This window comes from Calonectris borealis, chromosome 3, assembly GCF_964195595.1.
Source record: "Calonectris borealis chromosome 3, bCalBor7.hap1.2, whole genome shotgun sequence".
In the NCBI taxonomy this organism is placed as follows: Eukaryota; Metazoa; Chordata; class Aves; order Procellariiformes; family Procellariidae; genus Calonectris; species Calonectris borealis.
The window spans coordinates 40,625,081-40,645,494 of NC_134314.1; the positions used below are offsets into that span (position 1 = coordinate 40,625,081).

General features: G+C 42.5%; 1 protein-coding gene across 9 annotated transcripts in view; it reads right to left on the reverse strand.

Annotated features, from left to right (window-relative positions):
- The window catches only part of SYNCRIP (synaptotagmin binding cytoplasmic RNA interacting protein), a 35,198-nt gene extending 16,051 nt beyond the window's left edge, over window positions 1-19,147 (reverse strand). For 5 of the 9 annotated variants that reach the window (XR_012672934.1, XR_012672932.1, XR_012672933.1 and 2 more), the window contains exons 1-10: window positions 18,816-18,975; window positions 17,175-17,334; window positions 16,172-16,290; window positions 15,878-15,985; window positions 14,048-14,161; window positions 13,788-13,964; window positions 8,552-8,687; window positions 7,461-7,666; window positions 2,528-2,677; window positions 1,078-1,199 (exon numbers count right to left, since the gene is read on the reverse strand). Coding sequence is in view for 5 of the 9 variants with exons in the window: in XM_075145424.1 (XP_075001525.1) it covers window positions 1,078-1,199; window positions 2,528-2,677; window positions 7,461-7,666; window positions 8,552-8,687; window positions 13,788-13,964; window positions 14,048-14,161; window positions 15,878-15,985; window positions 16,172-16,290; window positions 17,175-17,322 (1,280 nt within the window). In the remaining 4 variants the exon portion in view is untranslated. Of the gene's footprint in view, window positions 1-1,077; window positions 1,200-2,527; window positions 2,678-7,460; window positions 7,667-8,551; window positions 8,688-13,787; window positions 13,965-14,047; window positions 14,162-15,877; window positions 15,986-16,171; window positions 16,291-17,174; window positions 17,335-18,815 lie in introns of all 9 variants that reach the window. The other 4 variants (XM_075145425.1, XM_075145426.1, XM_075145427.1 and 1 more) reach the window with 4 other exon arrangements.
- Window positions 19,148-20,414: the final 1,267 nt, after the last annotated feature.

Consider the following 20,414-nt stretch of genomic DNA (forward strand, 5'->3'; position numbering starts at 1 on the left):
AGAAAGCGTATCTCCAACCAGAGACAACACAACCATGCAGACAACTGCCTGTGTTGAGAGGCAAATTGTGCAACTTTCAATAGCATTTTATAGTTTAATTAAATAAACAGGTATTTATGATGGTTGCCAAGATCCAGAATATACAGAAAGAAATAAAGTTGTATCACCAAAGGATTTAAGCAGAACAGGAAAGGCCTGCCTGGCATAGGAGAGAAGCAAAAGAAGAAAGAAGAAATCCATTTCTTACAGTAACACCAGATGCCCAAGGAAGAAGAACAAAAGGGCCAAGAAAGTTACAAGAACTATAAGCAGGGCAAACTTAACCAATCCCATGTGTACAGTAGGTCACCATCTGGAGATCTGTATTAATCTGGTAACCTCACTATTCTGGCTTCTTGGATGCTGCACAGCAGCACTAGCAGAAGTTATTTTTGGAAATAAGGTGGGGGAGGGAAGATGGTTAGGAAAGCTACAAGATATCCAAGAAGAAAAACACATGAGAACATTAAGCAGAACACACTAGCAAGAAATGCCTTCCCCCTCTCCCCCATGTTCAGCATTTATTAGTGCAAGATATCTATTAGCATGAGTTCATAAGCTTCAAGAGCAGATCTATCCTCTGGAAGTGGCAAAAAAGAATGTCAGGATCCTCCTTTCAGTGGGTACTTTACTAAACAGGGCGGGGGGGGCAGCGGAGGGAGGCTGTATCAGTACTGCTAAGTCCGCTGGGAGGAGCACATGTTGCTAAGTTCACCCACGTGACACATCAGTGCAGAAGTACATATGAAAGTCTAGAATAAAAAGTGAGAAGTGTGTACGTTTCATGACCTTCAAACATTTCCTCTGGTGCTCTCACACTCAATGAGCAGAGCAAAACAGTACCTGAATTCTCACAAACACCACTACTAGATCTTAAGTAAAATGCAAACAACTTAAATGAATCCAACATTTTCAGAAAAGCCAAAAAACCTGTATACACTATAGTATACCTATTAAAACACCCAGAAGTTCTAATTCTGTAGGAGTGTACATGTCTTTCAGAAGTAATACAACATATGTGCATGCATTTACACTTACATCTGATTTTTAGCCGCTTGTCTCTGAGCTTTCCGTTCTTTCCTTTTTTGATCTGGTGGCTTAGCAAAAACAATTTCAATGTTTTCTCCCTCTAAATCTTTGCCATTCATTTCTTCCATTGCCTGAAGGAATTAACCAGACTTTAAATATACTTCTAAGCATATCTGAAGTTATTCATTTTATTCTATCTTTTAGAGCATGCATTTTAAAATTTGTTATCCAGAGCTAAAATAACAATATAAAGCTAAAAATTTTTTTTAAATAATCAGACAGCATAGTATCATGGGTTCCAGAGTTATGCATTTCCTCTTAACTTGGCTCTCAAACCCAGGACTGCATGTATCAGTTTAGAAATCTTCCACTCAAAACTGTAAACAGGCTTCAATCTTTGCAAGCTGTTTCAATTAATGAAGTGATGGAACTGTCTTCTGAAAGTACAGATTTTGCAATAAGGGAATAAACTTCTAATGTCGGCACACATGCAAACACTACTAAAGCTAGAGAATAGTGTATGGTTTTATTCCTTTATTCTACTTGTAATAAATGTAACTTTCTTTTTAAACCAGAAGCCAAAAATTAGAATTTAACAGTCTCATTCTGACCACAAAAAAAAAACCCAAAACAAACCACCATCAAAAAAAACCCCAACAAAACACCCACCAACACACACACACACGTACAATTCCCATGGGTCACAGTAATTGCTACAAGTTAAATTCACACAGGGGAATCCTAAAGATTCTACCACTTTTAGGGACTCTACATAGCTAAGCCTTGATGGGATACATATCCTATGAAAAGACTCTTTTCATCATCGTCCTAAGCATCTGCTTTAAGGCATCTGGATGAGTAAGAAAAACTGAATCCCCTTGTATCCTGCATCCTCCCACAGAACATAAAAGATAGATACACTATAGGCAGGAGAGGAACTACACCTTCCCTTCCTAACAACAGATGACAGGAGAAAAAACACCAAGACCAGGCTAGCAAAACCCAGGAATGACAATTACTCAAATTGTCCAGCACCTCTCATCAAAAAGAAAAGGTGCTTATTCCATACCATAAAAAGCAAGTCATTCTGCTCCTGGAAAACAAAAAGATTACCTACGTTTTTATCACCTGCCCTAGACAAACTGCTTTAGATTCTACCAATAATTTGGCGAGAAGAGTCATTCAACTTCTGGCACTTCAGATTCAAATGATAACACATACGATTATCTTAGATACTCATCAGCAGAATTACTTAGGAAAGGTGCATCTAAGATCCACTTTTCAAGCTAGCAACTGCATCTTTCTGGGAGACACCCAGAGAGGACAAAGTTATCAGTGTCAATGTGTTACCATTTCTCCAGACAAAGCTTTTTCTCAAGTTAAAAGAAGTATACAGATTCTAAATGTTACGTTTAGTCACTACTTACACACTCACACATAGTCAGTCCTCTTCACTCACCTTTACAGCACCATCCCGTTCATCAAAATGAATGAAAGCATAGTCTTTTAGCTTCTTCACTCGCTCTAGCTTTCCAAATTGACTGAAGGCCTTTTCTAGTATCTCCTCTGTTACAGTATTGGCAAGATTGCGTACAAACAAAACTTTTACCTGAGGGAAAAGAAAAAAGAAAAAAAAAAAAAAAGAAAGAAAAAGTACTTAGAAGTATGATCTAATTCCAAAATACAAAATGAGGTTTTGCAAGTCATTACTACTGGCAGTACTGAAAACATAATTATGTTTTATGTACAGCATTTTACACACATATACATAAATACATATATTTATATATTCATACAACATGAGTTAGCTCCAAAATTCCCTGATAGAAATATTAAACCCGTTTTCAAACATGATTACCTAAGTATTAGTATCCTGAAAGTCAATCCAGTTTGTGTTAACGTTTAAAAGAATCCTAGCAGCAGTAATTTTCAACTCAGAACACTTTCAAGCCCACTTGAAAGAAAGCAACCATGATTGGATACACACAAAATAATTAACTTATCAAAACATTTAATTGTTTAGACAGGTTTTTGCTCAGGTATTTGCAGAACAGTCATCACTATAATATCTAGGTCAGAGGTGACAGGCCTGCAGCTCTCAAGCTGCTTAACTCGTGGTTCCCATGCTGTAGCTGCACCAAATACCTAGCATCAGGACTGTGCTTGCCTGAGGAGCAGGCAGTGACCTGAATCCACAGCTAGAAGAGAACGCAGACAGAAGGGGATACTAAGGCTGACACTGCCATGTCACCCTTGGACTTTCTCACAAGTCAAACTGTGTCCTTCCCTTAAGGAACAGACACCTCCAAATAACTCTGAAAGTCTACTCCCTCCCCCAGCTCTCTAAAGCATGCAATATGGCTCTTAAGCTACACAAAGACTGCTATGCAGCTTATAAGATCAGAGAGGTTGGTTACCTTTCAACTACTGAGATATGCCCTGTTAACCGCCTGATAGTGACTAAATCATCAATATAAAGTTTCATCAACCACGAACTGCTTACAATAAAAGAAAATACAGAGCAGTCTGACAAAGGCTTGAAGGCTAGCCTTATCTAATATAGCAGACAATGTACACTGGACACCAGGAACCACGTATGTTAATGACCCGTTAGTATTCAAAGACTTATCCAACACTGAGGTTGCACTAAATGACTGTACATTAGCATGTTTGCATGATGTCATCCATGAGTTCTCACAATTTACAAGGCTCTCTGACTTGTTGCGGAGAGTCCCTTCCATACACTGCCACCATGCCCTGACAGTCTAGTCACCTCCTACTGCTAAAGAATGCTCACGGTCTTACCTTCCTACAACGCAGCTGCACATCAGCTGCAAAGACCTGCAACTTCTGTTCACATCCCCTCTAGTAGTCTCAAACTAGCTGATGACAAAACATAAGTGAACATTGTATATGGCAGCACTGACTTCCTGCTCCTAACTCTGAAGGTCAACACAAATAACACAGGGTGTGAAGGAAGCAAAGAAAGCATGCTTCGATTTCTGCAGCAGAGCTATAATCTCTACTCCCACCACATACAGGAACTCAATAAACCCAGACACCCTTTTTATAAGAATTACTATGTAATTAAGTTACAAATAAACAGGACAGACTTCCATAAACCTTTGTCTCATTCACTAGCTGAACTAGGATGGGATGCAGAGTTTGGAAGAAGGGATACTACAGATCATAAATCTGACCCAGTGTATGAACTCTCGTCTTTGGCAATAGTTATTCTTGCTGATTCTCAGGAGATGATGAGTGTCATAGCCAGCTCCATGAGGAAGGTTGCTTCCTATCCTGTGTTAAGCTTCTCCTACATGCCTTGATAGTAAGAGCAGCCTTTGTTTCTTGTAACCCATATGTAATAACCATTTTTAGTAAACTGTCCTAATTGCTACCTTAACCTTATTTCATGAAAATGAACTACAGGAAGTTTTGTGATGTAATCAATGGTTTTAAAAACCAGTAACTTTCAAACAAGTGTTCCTTATTCTTGTACTCCAGGAAAGGATGAAAACTAGAATTTAATGAGGAACCCTACATGGCCTTCACTAATAAATCCACTATGACTGACACAGTGTCAGACATGATTAAAAACCTCAAAAATCATCACTTTTCTGTTACAAGATGAACTGACTAACACAATATTTTTTTAAAGAAGTAAAAAGCAACCAATTTAAATGTTTTCCAGTTTAGACAAACTTATTAATCTCTAACAGCTGAATTTTTTTAACATCTTTGGTCATGTTACAGGTTAAAAGCGTAGCTGAACCAGTCAAAGACATCAAAGCTAGGAGGCAGGTTAAAGCATAGGTTGAGAGAAGATGAACCCATTTTTACTTCATTTAAGCTACCTAAAGAGGGAAGGGGGGGGGGGAGGAAGTCCTCTTCATTAAGGCTTATAGACAGCAACACTAAGCATCCACAAATACACACCTAACAAGCAACATACCCACAGCAGCGTTTTGTCATAAAAGCAGAACCCACTTTTAAAACTGCTTAAGATTAGACTACCCCCAAACCTTTGGGATCTGCTCCTTTTCCTCCTCCTACCTACAGCACAAACACTTCAGACTTCATTACCACATTCTCTAAGGGTTACTAGCCCTGTCTCCTGTCCTGTAATCTACCAGGCAGCCACAAGCATGAGACTTTATTCAGCTGCTTAACCTGCCACTCCAGAATGTCCTCTGTAGCCTCAACCATGCTACCGAAGTCGAGTAAAACATTAAGAAATTTATCTGCACTACAGATATAAGAGGCATCAAAATAACACTTAGCAGAAATTAAGCTATCAACACAGCTACAGGAAGTTGGAAAAAACTTCACTTTGGACCAGAAATCAATTCCTTAACCAATTATTCTGATCTGTCAGTACAAGCACTAATCTCCTGTAGCACATATGTCTAGCTTCAGAATCTAGCTTTCCACCTCATCACACTCAAGCTACTTCATATTTAAGATAACAGCCCATTTAAATTTTAAGTATGCATCCATACAGTATTCTCCACAACATTTAAGCAAAGGAGAAAGGAAAAAAGGCTTAAGTAAACATTTCAGAAATTTATATTAGTAGATGTCCATATATTGATGAAATGACATGCTGCTTCTGTGAGGTATTTAGAAAAATGCTGTTCACTTTCTGGCTACAAAGGTGAATTTGCTTTCCCCTTAGGAGAAAGACAGCAATAAACAACAGAAAGTAAACCTAATACTTCCAGAAGTGCCAGATGTGATCAGTTTCTCCAGATGTACAGTAAGTGGGCAAGAAAGACTAGAGTACAGACTTTCCTTGCTGCAAGAAGAAACTAAGGGACACAGCCAGTGAGAAAGGTCAGACACCAATGCTTGTCTCAACTTCTGCCTTCAAACACAAGCTAGATGTTCTCTACTTTTTCAGTATTCTCATTCACATAGTCTCACTTTTCCATACTTCAAGCCAAGCTCCATGCCCTATCTTTGGCATATGGCACTAGAAGAATACAAGTTGATTTTCTGCACATTTTCCATATTTACATTTCTTCCCTTTTCATGTCCCATTTCAAATACAAAACAATACAATGTGCATTAACACATTCAAAAAACTGTATGTTAAATGGGGAAAACCACTACCAAGCTTTAATTTCTTTAGCCTTTCACCCCCCACATTTGTAAACTTACTTAGGAAAGATAACTGATTATGTCCCCTATCACTTCCCGCTCATCTATTCAGTCATGTCAGCAGAAGTTCCTGCTTATTTATTTTAAGTTTGCTGGATTTGAGCCAAGAAGCTGAAGAGATAGATAAGCCGCCATATTTAGGAAGTGCCACCTTCAACAAATTTTACCTGCAAGACTCTTCCCCACTGCTGACAGTCTATGATGCCAGGCAAGAACACTAAAGTCTGCAGACAGGCTAGTTCAAAAGCTTCTGTAATACCTGTATTACAAAAGCAGCTTTTTCCCTAAAATGAGCCCCCACCCCAACCCTTTCCCCTTATGGCTCACCAAAGAGGAGATCCCAGCCAAGCTATCTTACTAGGTCCATCAAAGTAGGACTCCAGCAAGTGACGTGTCTCAGATGACAGTAAAAGCACAGGAAAAAAGCAAGCAAAGGAAAGAGATAAGGATATGGGCTAGCTAGGAGTTTCCATTAAACAACTCAGCTACATAACATAACTGAAAAAGGACAGGCTTGGGCATTATCTGATGGAAAAAAAATTCAGGTAATTAATTTCTGGCAAAATGTCACACACATATATAAAACAACTGCTACAGCGTACTTCAAAATGTTAATACTCCAGACAACTTCAGTTTCACTGAAATATTTGAAATCCAAAATATTACTAGTCTTAGTATTTTAAGGAATTAATCCCCCCCCAAATTAAAAATAAAGATAGAGTTCCAAATACAAAGTAATTGCTTAACTTCTCAGAAGTAACTGTAAAACACAACTTTGAAAATACGTTTGTGCGTCTTACTGACATGTTCCAATTCTGAAGTGATAAATGACTTTCCAGGGTTAAAAAGAACTAAGGCTTGTTCTGTGATCACATCTAGATTTTTGTCCCTCCAAATATTAAGCTACAAACCATTTTAACTTTTGGAGTTGCCACCACCACTTCCAGATGAGAAATTAAGTACAACACCCTATATTGCCAAACATAATTCTTGCCAAAATTATGTTTAACATTCAGCCTTGGGAGCAAAAAATAACATCAGTCAATAGAGTGTTTAAATTCACATCAATTCTAGAGTGTACTCATATTTTTATCATCTCACCTACAACATCTCTGTCAAGAAGATGCTCTGAAAGATGCTATTTAAACTTAGGCTAACGTCAGGAAGTACTTACTTTGGAACTTTAAAGGCACTTTAAATGTATTATGGTTCTCTTATAGCTTTATTACCTTTGCCATGACTTCAGGATCTGGGTCTTCTATAGGGTCAGCCCATTCAACCGTAACAACATTTCCCCAGACTTTCACTTTGCCGCTCATTAACCTACGTCTGGCTTGAGCGGCAGTTTTGTGATCTTCATATTCAAGAAAACAGAAACCCCGGTTCTTTTTCTTGTCATCAGGCTGATGATATAATATGACATCTGTAAGACCCTCTGAAATTAAGCAAAATATTTATTTATTATGGCTTCAATCCATGAACTTGTATTATGAAGTAGGGATTATCTTTCTGGTAAGTATGCACCTAATAAGTAGTTCCAAAAAAGCATGAACACACTAGACTTTTGAGACTATGTACATAATAAAATTTCCCTATCTTCAAGACGGACATTTTCGAAGAGAGACACTAGACTATCCCAACTCAGGTTCCATTTTTATTAAATGAAGAAAGCTTAGTAGCTATGGAAGAGTACCTCTCCTCTAACTGAATGGAGAAGAGATAAGGGCAGCCAAAAGTTACGCTTTGCCAGTTCTGCTCTCAAACCCTTAAGTCACACCACTTATCAACATGTTTTTTCCATGGGTGTCTAAACAACAAGAGATCAAACTTGTACGATCTAAAAAGTTTCAGTGTTACTCCAGGGAACCTGAAGTATATCACTGAGTAACAGAGAAAGCCATTAAATGTTACCTTCGCCAGTTTATATGCCATTAACAAAAAGAGATCCTTATCAAACCATTAAGAATTCTGAAACACAGAACTAGTTACGTTCTCCAACCTGCTTCAGTTTTGCCTTGAAACACTTTAAAACATTCATTAGTATTGAAATAATTAAACCATCTATTTCTTTGAATGGCTTTTTTTAAACATTACACACTTAATTCTCTAGGTAAAACTTGGAACCACACATCTAGTCTAATTACAAATATTTCAGCCCTCAGCACAACAGCAGTTTAAAAAAAAACCAAACACCTAGAAGTCGGGACAAATGCTGAGTGGTCTTTGTTTGGATTAATCATCATTCAACCATGAGCCAAGAGTTCATCACTCATCATGTTTGACATCTCTCCAGCTCTACAAAACATAGTTATTGACTCACCTGTTACTTTGCTAAATTCTTCAACAATTTGCTCCTTGGTTTTACTCTTAGGAATAGAACCAACAAAAAGCCTATTATTGGCAACAGAGATGCATACCCCAATGTGTTTTCCAGAACGAATTTCATGGTTGTTGTACTGAAAGAAAAACAATTGGACAATCATCAGTTACAGATAATTTTCACTCCCCTCCAACAGCATACCAAATATTTTACTTTTGCAAACACAGCATTTAATAATATATTAAATTCTTGGGAGCTTAACACATTCTTATGATGCATATTCAACTGTTCTGAAATATACCCATGTTCTCCAAGATATCTCCACAATTTCAGCCAACCACTATTCTTCCCTTCTTGTTCAAGCCTCTTTCTTAATACATGTTTCTTTAGAGACTTTTTCATGTAGAACCATGAAAGGAAAATCTTATGTCCAAGTCATCAAGGTCAAGGCTTCTCCCTTCACAACAGTGCAGAAAAAAATGCAAGTTCCTCTATATATTGTATCTATGAATTCTTGAATTGTGTATAATACAAGACAGCAGTTACAATTAAAGTCAGATTCCCTTCTAAAGTTCCATAGTTGACAAAAGAAAGAGAGCCGTGATCAGGTCTTCTCCACAACATATGCAAGAGCAATTGGCAAATACTTTCCAAAGCACATAGATTACACATGTAAAGATAGCAAACAGCAAGAAGAACCTTCTACTTAGGACAGAAGTCCTAAGACTTCTGTTCAAATGCTCCTACCATAACAGATTGTTTAGAAGACACCCTGAACAAGTCAGCAGTTTAAGGGGGTGGGGGAGGGGAAGCATTACTGTAGACATCTCATGACAAAAAATGCCTTTCATTGAGATGCAGACACAGACATGCATGATCCAAGTAAGCAGCAGGGAGGTCAACTGATGGTACATCAACCCGTTTCCAACTGGAAGCCCTGCAACAGACAGTTCTTTAGCTAAGAAAATGTATTTTGTGGTCAACATCTTATTGACAAGTAGCAAGATAGCTTTTTAAAATTCAATCTAGCTATATATTCTATGAGTTATTTTGTGTTGAGTGGTAAACCTTCCTGCATAAGCAAGTTCTCCCACACCCCTTCTTGCTTTGTACACCAAAATCAGGGTGACAATGTTTGTTTATTTATATTTGTCTCATGCAAACAAAAACTACATCACTGAAAATTTTCAGAGCTAGACAACTGCACCAAAAGTGAGCTAGAAGGAGAACTGTACATGTGAAAATGATCTGGAGTGGCATCTTCCCAATTAATTATGTCTCAAAATATAATAGGATACAGTAAAAGATTTTTAATCTTCATATCTGTTGCCCATGTGGCAGAGGAATAGTTGATTTTAAAATAGGAAACAGCTGCATAGGAAGACATGTATATACATTATTATGGTCATTAATAAATAGACTTATACACATTAACGAAGAGACAGATTACAGTAGCTCAAAAAGAATACTTCAAAGAAACACCTTTAAAAAAAGCTGACACTTTATTAGTCTGGAAACAAGACACAAACTGATTCTTCATTAACTGAAGTGTACATTGGGAAACTTTCTTTACATTAGGAAGCATTTCGTTACGGAGAGGGTGGTCAAACACTGGAACAGGCTTCCTAAAGAGGTGGTCAATGCCCCATGCTTGTCAGTGTTTAAAAGAAGCATTTGGACAATGCCCTTAATAATAATGCTTTAACTTTTAATCAGCCCTGAAGTGGTCAGGCAGTTGGACTAGGCGATCATTGCAGGTCCCTTCCAACTGAAATAGTCTATTCCATATGGACAATAGAAGATATTATCCGATTGTTCCTATTAAAGTCTAAGACCAAAGTTTGGCTACATGTTTAAGCCAAAAAGAGCCTCTCATACAACTCATGGCAACAAAGTAGTAACTTAAAAAAAATTCAAATATTCTACCATATTGCAGTTCCACATTGACAGTAGTTTCTAGTAGCTTTTTCATACTACAATACATTAACTACTACTTTTCATTGTATGTTTCTCTTAACACAGAGAAAACAGTCTTGAATTAGGTGCTCTTGAATATAAAGTCAGTGTTTTTAGGTAAATAGTTTGCATATCGTCTGTAAACTTAGGTTAGACATGAACAGGCACAAATCATGATCTGGGTAAAGCGCCAAAACAGTCAGGCTACCAAATTAGCTATGTCAGCACGCTGCTTCCCCCTCCTGTCCTGAATCAATGCCTGAAGTTAGTAACAGAGATATTACTACCCTCCAGATGCTAAAATACATAGATTTTTTTTTTTTACTAAGTTCTGTAAGAACCTCCTCACAAACAGGTCAAAGTACGCATAAGGACTGTCTTGTCATTTTATCCACTTAAACCTTCACCAGCAACTTTAGTTTATTTCCAGCAGCAAATGGCAAGTTGTACTGCTATGCATAGCTGGCAAACTACTTAAGGGGCATATTTGCATAACTCACCTGTACCTGCACTTTGATCAAGCTTACACTTGCTCTAGTGAAAAATACACTGTATGCTACTATAGTTTTCAGTATGTTTTCCTACAAGCTTCACCTCACAAGTATTTACCCTATACATGTCTATAATAACCTTAATCACTCAATTTTTTTAAAAACTGAAATCTAACAACCACATATGAAATTGGAGGGAGAATTGAACATGTATACAAAAGAACACAACTGGACTTCTATTTCTTAACTCAACCAGTATAAAAGAGAAGGTAAACACAAACACATTAACAGGGAATAAAATGCCTGGGGTTGAAAAAAAAAAAATAAAATCAGACTTCTGACAGTCAGTGCTTCTGTGAATATTTGAGATGCCATTTTTACTTAAGCAGCAAGGGTTAACCACACTGGATTACGTACTGGACATAAAATTAACTACTGTTCCTATCTGTAAGTCTTCTCAGTATCAGGGCATAGCATCACTCCATTTTTGTCTCAAGCACAGCCCCAAAGGTATTTCAAACACAGTTTAGGGAATTCTCCTCTTTTTAAAGAGGTCTAAAAATGCATATGCATAAACAAAATCAAGGCTTCAACCTTTTAAACTACAAGATTTCTTCTGGTTAATGAATAGGGTAAGTCAACATTAAGTTTATCCAAAAATTTTAGTTCAGTTTTACATTAAGTTGTTATAAAGACTGTGGACGATACAACAGCCGTGCAAATATGAATTGTATGCAAAATATGTTACACCAACTGCAAGAGCCTGAAGACAGGTCAGTTTACCCTCTGCTGCAGTTTGGATATTGACAAAACCTCATAGCTGTCTCTTATTACTCAGAAGCCTACAGGCAATGAAGAGATTTTTATTCTCATTTTTGCTATACCTCACCGAGTCCTGAATGGAAAAAAAAAAAAAAGAAAGCCTCTGGGAAGAAGATGAGAAATAAGAATCCCTATCCCAGAGAGTCCAGAAAGCTGGGATGTAAGTTGTATACACATCAGAAGATTATAGGTAGTATTAAAAAGAACACCACCTGTTAAAATACTAGGATATTAAAATGCCTAGGAACAAGGGTTCAGCATTTCCAAGAGGTCTGTCAGCAGCCTCTCCCACGCATGTGTAACTAAAACAAGTGATAGACCCATGATTTTCAACTGAGCTCTACGGTCATATTTTGCTATCACTTCTAGACAAGTTGGGAAACTTATAACACACCAAACCAGCTAGCCAACTATGGTTGGAACCATTCAAAAGCTGTAAAATGCCACAGGATCCAATTTAAAACTAGCCCTGCCCTCAAAGAAGTTAGCATGAAGGCTAAAACACTGCCCCATCAATCACAACACTTTTCAACTATTACACTCAGTGGCTATTTAACTGAAAAACAGAACTCAACGCTTTTTTCCCCCCTGCATATCAAAGATCAGATATAAAGGGATACCAAGTACTCCTTCCCTTGTATCATTTAGTGGAAGACTGAGACTAGGATCTGATGTTACTTTTATGGAATCACAACCTGAATGACTTTTCAGAGCGTGCTGCCTTTAAGCAAAATCCAGCTAAGTGAAGAAAAATTCCCTTTCAAAAAAATTTGTTTACTAGGTGCCTCTGAGAACATATCTGATTTGATTCACTCTTTTGCTATGCCATGTGCATTACTCTTAAGAGTTCACACACAATATAAATAGCAAGGTTAACAACAAAAGCACAGAGAGGTATACGCAGTTATCCTCAGTTTATTTGGATCGCGCACAGGAACACCAACCATTCTTATTTAAAAAGCTAAACAGCATATCCAGATATTTTTGTACTTCCATTTTTGTAGACATTTCTGTACTTTTTCAAAACACATTCCCATCTTCAGCTTGATTTGTCTCCACCGACTTACATTATTCATACGTCAATAGGGTACCTTAACGGTTTAAGATGTACCTTATTACAAAACAGAGATTTTTAACCCTATTGTATTAATACAGTATCAGTACACCTCAGAATGAGTATGGTTAGCACTCTTGAGGGTCATACTGCACACTGATCTTGGCCATATCAGTGCAGTAGTAACTAGCTCGAAAAAATAAAATTCAACTTAACTAGAAAAACAAAGAGGCAGTGTGAGGATCAGGGCCATGTTTCTTCCCCCCCCCCCTCTTTTTTTGGTGATGGATACTGCATGCGTAACACCTGGAAAGCTTAAGAGTGGCCTATTCCTTATATGAAACTATTTCACACCTCTGTGTAAAACAGAGGAAATGTTTTTTAATCTGGCAGAATCTATGACTTTTCCCGGTCAGCTGCAGCAAAGAGAACAGACCCTAGCACTCAAGAGCGAGCACTTCCCATCTGAAGTATCTTACGAAATTCCGTGACTTCAGAGGCGTTTTTCCAGCACGGCGCCCCCTGCCGGTGCACAGGCACACCAGAGACGGCAGGGAACGCGACCGCCGCTTCCCCGCTACCACAGCAACCCGCGCGCCGCCTCGCCCCGCAGCTCACCCGGGCGCAGACACCTCAGAAGTCACCGCCGCGAATACAACTTCTGTTAATAATAAACGCACAACTAACCGGACAAAACAGCAGTCCACTGGCTTTTTTTTTCCTGTCCCTAATAGAGCCAGTAAAAACTTATACACAACGTGGAAATATTTAAAAACATCCAGTGGACATTTATCTAGGCATGGATCTAACAGTGACAGTATCATCTTTAGCATTTAAGCATTAGGATCAGGACAACTCCTTATAAGCCAGAGAGTGTTCTTAAAAGAAAAAAAATCCAAGAAAGAAATCTTACCAGTTTAACAGCTTCCTGAGCTGCCTCTTTAGTACAAAAAGTGACAAAAGCATATCCTCTATTTAGACCAGTTAGTGGATCCATCATTAAGCGAAGATCCCATATAGGGCCAGCTTTCTCAAATAATGGAACAAGTTCGTCTTCGAACAAGTCTCTTGGAATCTTGCCCACAAATATCTACAACAGACATACAGAGTGTTGTTTATAAAAAAATATTCCCAATGAATAAGAACACATCTACATAAACAGCTCCTCCTTACCTCTGTACCAACGGAAGGTTGTTGTCCTGAATATACAGACTCTGGAGGAGGTCCACCATACTTTCTCTGTCCAGTAGTCACGTCAAGAGTGTAGCCGGTTCTCTCCAAGAGTGCCTTCAAGTAAGAAACTTAAAATTTTAAAATCATATACAAATTGAGCTAGTTTAGATGCCCTTCATTCACAAACAGACATGCTTATAACTCCTCTTAAACTGTACTGCTTTGAAACTCCCTCAGGCGAACAAGCCTACTGCTAAGTACTTCAACAAGAAGCTTGCAAAACAATTATTAAAACTATCCGGTAAAGAAACGCTGCTAGAAAATTAGAGATTCACATAGAGTTTTCCCAATTCCTTCATTTTCATACAAAAAAGAAGGCCAAGTAATGGAATAGCAAGTTTCCCTTTAATTAGAAAGATCTTAGTCTGAGCCACTTCTTGTTTTGGCATGTCCAATCCTGCACACATTTATGCACAGGAGTTCCCTTCACTTAATGAGATTACTCATAAGTGTGAAGTTAAAGAACACATGTTTAAGTGCTTACACCCCTGGAATACTGTACTGACTGTTTCAGGTATCCCACCACTAAATTGGCAGTACTACTTCCTTTCTCCTATCCTTCCCCCCCACCATGCCCCCAATTCCTTGTGGGCACATGGAGCACACCAGCACAACTGATCCTCACTAGAATCACTGCATACAGTTACAGATATACTACCAATTTAAAATGTTAGATGAAATTCAGTATGCAAATATATGAGAAACTCCTCTGAAATTAGTCCTTCTTAATTTTGTACAAAGACAAATCAACTCTACACACAAAGCAACAGCATATTAAACAAGCCTAATTATAATCAAGAGTTAGTCATTTCACAACTGGAAAACTGCAAAGTTATTTTAAATGCTATAGCCATCAGCAGTAAAAGCTATGCTACTTCAAGCTAGTTAACTAAGTCCTCATATTGTTGTTATGTGGTAGTGACAAAAACTGTATCAGTTTTTTTGAATTTATAATTAATAGCATCCCAGCCTCAAAGCCAGGAGAAAAAGAGATTTTCTAGTTTCACAAGCTACACAGTTATTTGTAATATACAACACATTTATTTTGCAGTTTACACATGAAAAGTTAAAGATGAAAGATTCTCTCACTTTTTAAGACATTGACTAAGCATACTTAGGTGGTTTTCCTTTCCTTAAGCTTTGATAAAGTTGCTCATCACAGAATTTTAAAATAAATCATAGTATGCCTAACTCTTGACACAGGAGTCTCTTGCTAGCAGAGGACTCAGTCCAAGAAATAACGTGTCCACTACTAAGGCAGTTTGGGCTACAGTTTATGAGAACAGTGATTATGTCATAAGAAGTGGGCTAAATCCTAAATCCATTACAATCTGTCTTTTCAGACACACGTGGTATCTCCTCCTATTAAACCTGAACTGAAGAAGAAACAAAACAAAACAAAGAAGAAACAAAAAACAACCACCAGTAGCTGAAGTTACGCATTCTGAACTCGAAAGAGCTATGCTGACAAGTTTCGGAAAACTTTTAATTGTGAAATAATAGAACTGTCTCACCTAGACATAAAGCAATCTGTCAAATCTTTTTCAGTTTTATATACATTCAGTTCCAGAAATTAACACTATATTAAGCTTCCTCTTGAAGAGGATGAACTGTAAGATAAAAATGCAAGTGACAGCTTTCAAATAATGACAAATAATCTAAAGTAGCCTTTTTAAGAAAAGCACAGCTCCAGAAGAACCAAGGTATGTGTCACAACAGCTTTGAAAAACCACAGATAGACCGCATAACTTTTATCTTTTAGGCACATACCTTAATTTTTGCCTCATCTGGTCCTTTGCTAGAATCTGCCACCTTGGTCCCCTGTTTTTCCCTCTGCCTGTATGTCTTCATGACTCCACATAAAAAGGCACTTTTGTTCTGCAGAAGATATATTGATATTCAGTTCTGAAAACATGACAAGCCAGAATCTAGTTTTACCTTGAACTAATACAGTGCCTGTTTTACATATCACATATGGATCGCTGAAGAGGCTTAAGCAAACCTCTTGCCACTCAACTAGCAGTTTATCCCTCAACAATTACATTCTAAATTGCTTAACATTACCTGAACATGTGAGAGATCACTGTCTTTAAACTGCTGAAGCACTGCCAATGCACCTTCTTCATTAAATTCCTTTAAAGCTTCAATAGCTCTTTCATCTAGATCACTATGTGCAACTAGCCCTAGAGAAAAGAAAAAAATTACTAATTATATTTGAGCAGCAATCTTTGTTTAACCACTTTCAACACATGTAACGCATTTCAGTGACCCCTAAATCAATCACTGATTAACATGTTACTACGCCTAAGAAATCACTTAGTCCTCTTAAAGGTAAATATTTAAGTGTATTTAACCTTTTTTTTCATCAAAAAGTGTCAAAAAAAGTTCAGATTCAGAGTAACAGTTACTGCATTTATGTACTCATTTGACTTCTGTGAAACCCAGGTGTTACACGGGCCAAGTTTAGTTTCAATATCCTGAAGCTGAATTCAGAAGGATCTATCAAAACCTGACTTAGCTTGGCTGGCAATGGTAGCTTGCTACATTTTGAGAAGACTATAAAGCCAAATAAACTACAGCACTAAAAGTGACCACCACAATCCAAAAATCAAGCTTAAAAAATGCTAGCTATTACCATGCTTGAGAGAACCAATACAATAACCTTTGCATCCATAAGCCCAAATACTATGTCACGAAGTATCATTTACATGAGAAGATGAATACCAAGGCTTCAGTTACTTACAGTTACCTACAACTACTGTAAAAAATGCACAAAGACCACATCACCTACTCCTCCTAAAAATCATCTGTTGCCTATTCCAGCTGTTGCTATGGTCACCTACATACTTTTCCTCCTTCCCACCCCTCAGCCCAAGTGGCCTGGCCCAAGACTTTTCTCTGAAAAATACTACGACAAATTACAGCACTGAATGGAAAACATCCACAGATTTTGGTAAGACTGCAGTTCCCATACTTTTGGAAACCACAAAAAGTTGCTATTTTAGCCCAAAGACAGCAGAATCCAATAAAATATTCTAGGTGTGGTTTTGCAAGTTTTACATCTTACCTGCAACGTAAATTTCATCTAGTTTTTCAGCAACTTTCTGTGGTAAACCAGCATCAAGCAATGTCTGGAAATGCTCAGAATGGGTAACTGCAGCAGAAGTATCCATGGGCTCTTCAGTACCATTCCCATTAACATGTTCAGTAGCCATGTTTCCGAATATCTGTTCAAATGCAATAAGCATCATAATTAAGCTAAAAATATCTTCAAGTAGCACAATTCAAGTGACAATACATGCAACAGACTGCCCTGTTCTTGCAAAAAAAAAAAAAAAAAAATCGTAACCACTTCCCTGACACTTTTTAATTTTGGAAGACGCATTAAATTCCTCAAAAGAAGCATTAACACAAAGGAAAGCCCTAACACCACTGCCTAGCGGGGGTGGGGTAGCTTTCACTGCAGGTTTTACACAACCCAGCCAGACACTCTGACTCACCTCCCTCTCTCTGTCTCTCTAACACACTCCCTAAGAGGCTCTGAACAAGTTAGAAATGGAGCAAGAAGCCAACGGCGGGGGTGGGAGGAAGAGCAAACCTGCCACATGCAGCCGCCGCTACCACCGCGATACCGTCACTGACACTCGCTGCTGCCTCCACCTCCCGTTGCAAACTCGCTGCCCCCCAGAGCGAGCCGCCTCTCCAGGCCCCAGGCGCGGCCGGGATCCCTTCCCGCCTCCACTCCGGTGTCGGCCGGGCAAGCGAGAGGAACAAAGCCCTCTTCCCAGTCCGCACCCACCCACGGTGGCGGCGGCAGCGGCAGCCGCCATGAGCCCGATGGAAACACGTGCTCTGCGCGTTCAGATGTCCTACAACTTCCTCCAGTGACCGACTTCCCCCCCTCTCCGCCACACTCCCGCAGGAGGAGCGGCTCCCCCCCACCCCAAACCCCAGCCATTCCCCACCTCTCACCCTATTCCCCCTGGAGAGCGGTTGCAACACCCCGGGCCCGATTTCACCACTCGGCCGGGGAGCTCGCGGCGCCTCCCGGCCCCGCCGCCACCCCCCGGTCACACTTCTCCCCGAAACAATGCAGGGGCCCGCCGCCAGCCCCGTCTCCCGACCGGGAAACGCCGCTGCCCGCCGCCCACCGCCTCACGACTTGACCGGGGGCACGCGAGACCCGAGCGGCTCCCCTTCACCCGCACACACCGGGCATCGAGGTCGCGGCTCGCCCCGCTGCGGAGCGGCTCCCCCCGGCCCGGCCCGGCCCAGCCCCTCACGGGCAATGAATGGAGCGGCGGAGCCGGCAGGACAATGAGGCGAGAGCCACGCGCCCTGCGCGGGGACGGCCCGGGTCTCCCGGCCGCCGCCGCCTCCCCAGCGCCGGCCAGCTGCCGGGCCTAGTACGCGGGCACCGGCCCAGCCCGGCCGCCCCCCGCCCGACAGCAGCGGCCACGAAGGCAGCCAGCTCCTCCACCCATCACGCAGCGCCTGGCAGCCGGGCCCCGGCCCGACAGCGCTGCAGGGCCCCAGCGTGCGCCTCCCGCCCCGCCCGCCGGCTCCCCTCCACCGCCTCAACCCCCTCTGCCGCCCGGCCCGGCCCTGCCCCGGCCCGCTCCCACCCCGCTCCGCGGGCGGCTGCCGCCGCTCCGAGCCGCGGCGAGCCTGAGCCCGCCGGCCCGCCTGCCGGCGCCCAGCGACTGACCTGTCGCTGCGGGGGTGAAACGCCGTGCGAAGGGGCTCGGGGCGCGGCTAGCGGCTCGGCGTGCTGAGGAGCTGCCCCCCTTCTCCGCTCCCTCGGTGTGTCCGGACAGTGTGCTGGAGCTGGCGTAAAATGGCGGCCGCTCGAGCGCTCACGCCGCTGCTGGCACCAACCCCAGCCCCTTCCACTCGGCTCGGGGGGGGGCGGGGGGGGGGAGAGGGGGAGGTGCCGCGCGCGCTGGCGCAGCCCCAAACCCGGGGTCTCCCAGGCAGCTCCGCAAGGGTTATCGCCTCGCCCCGCCCGCCGGGCTGCCCGCGCGCGCGCGCCCGGCCGGCCGCCCCGCCCTCGCGCGCGCGGTCTCCTGCCCTCCCCTCCGCCCCCCACGCGCTCTGCGTTCCATGCGGAGCGACGCGCGCCGCCCTCTCCCTCCCGCCCTGGGTGGAGCGTCAGCCAGCAGGGGCGCGCGGCCCTCGCGCACGCGCAGGCAGCGCGCTGCCGAGTGGGGAGGCGGCGGCGGCACGAGCCCCGCGGGGGGACGGCGCGGCGCGCCCGGCCGCCCCGGCGCCTTCCGCGCCGCCCTTGCACCTGTGCGGGCGCCACACGAAAAACGGCGCTGGCGGAGCGGCTCGCCGGGCCGGCCGGGGATTGGGCGAGCGGCCGTTCCCACGGCGCGCAGGTGGCACAAAGGGGACGCCGCGGCCCGAGGCGGGGAGTACCGGCCCGCGGCGGGAGGACGGAGGAGACAAAGCCACGCAGACAAAGGGAGGGGAGAGCGGCGCTTTGTGTGGCTGCCGGCCAGCCGGGCGCCCGGGAGCGCTCCGCTCCCGCCGCAGCCGCGCTCGGCGTTCCCGCTTTGCAGACGGGAGGCGCCTCAGCCCCTTCCCTGAGGGGCGCCTGGGGCTCTCCCTCCCCCCCCGCAAGGCGGGCTCCCCAGCCGGCCGCCGCCCGACCCGCCCCTCCGTAACCGTCGTGCGGAGGGAGCGTTTTCCCAAGGGGAACGGGAGTTTTCCGTCAGCGGCTGCGCGGGGGCGGCGCGGTGAATCCGCTGAAGCGGCGGCGTGAAACGGGCCCGAGCGGTGGTCGGCGGGGTGGGGATGGCAGCAGCGCGGGCTTGGGGTCGCGCAGCTCAACCGGAATTCCAGAGCGTGCCTGGAGAGAGGAGGCCTTGGCCCCACAGGCACCCTTCGGGCGTCCGATTCAAGTTTCTGGTGCTGGCTCCAGTAGAAGGTGGGTCTAACCACACGACGTTGTCAGATGCAGGTCCCTTGCTGGGCACCCTTGTTGCAGACTTCTGAGTTCCAGCTCCAACACATCTCACTTGCACACCTCGCACGGGAAACTTGGAAACCAACCTACTAAGCTGTGCCAGACCTCTAACTCCAGATAAAGACAGCAAAAGGAAGGCAGGAAGGCACACACAATATTACTCACTTCCTGAAAGGCAGCTCAGCGACAAGCTGACCAACTACTGCTGCCCCTTAGCCCAGCCAAACACCTTCAGTGCACCTCCAATGTTTTAAAAATACTTAAACCTGCACAGCAGAGCAAGCACAGACAATTATAGGGTTCACTGTCAACAAATACTCACATGCTGGTGTGTGA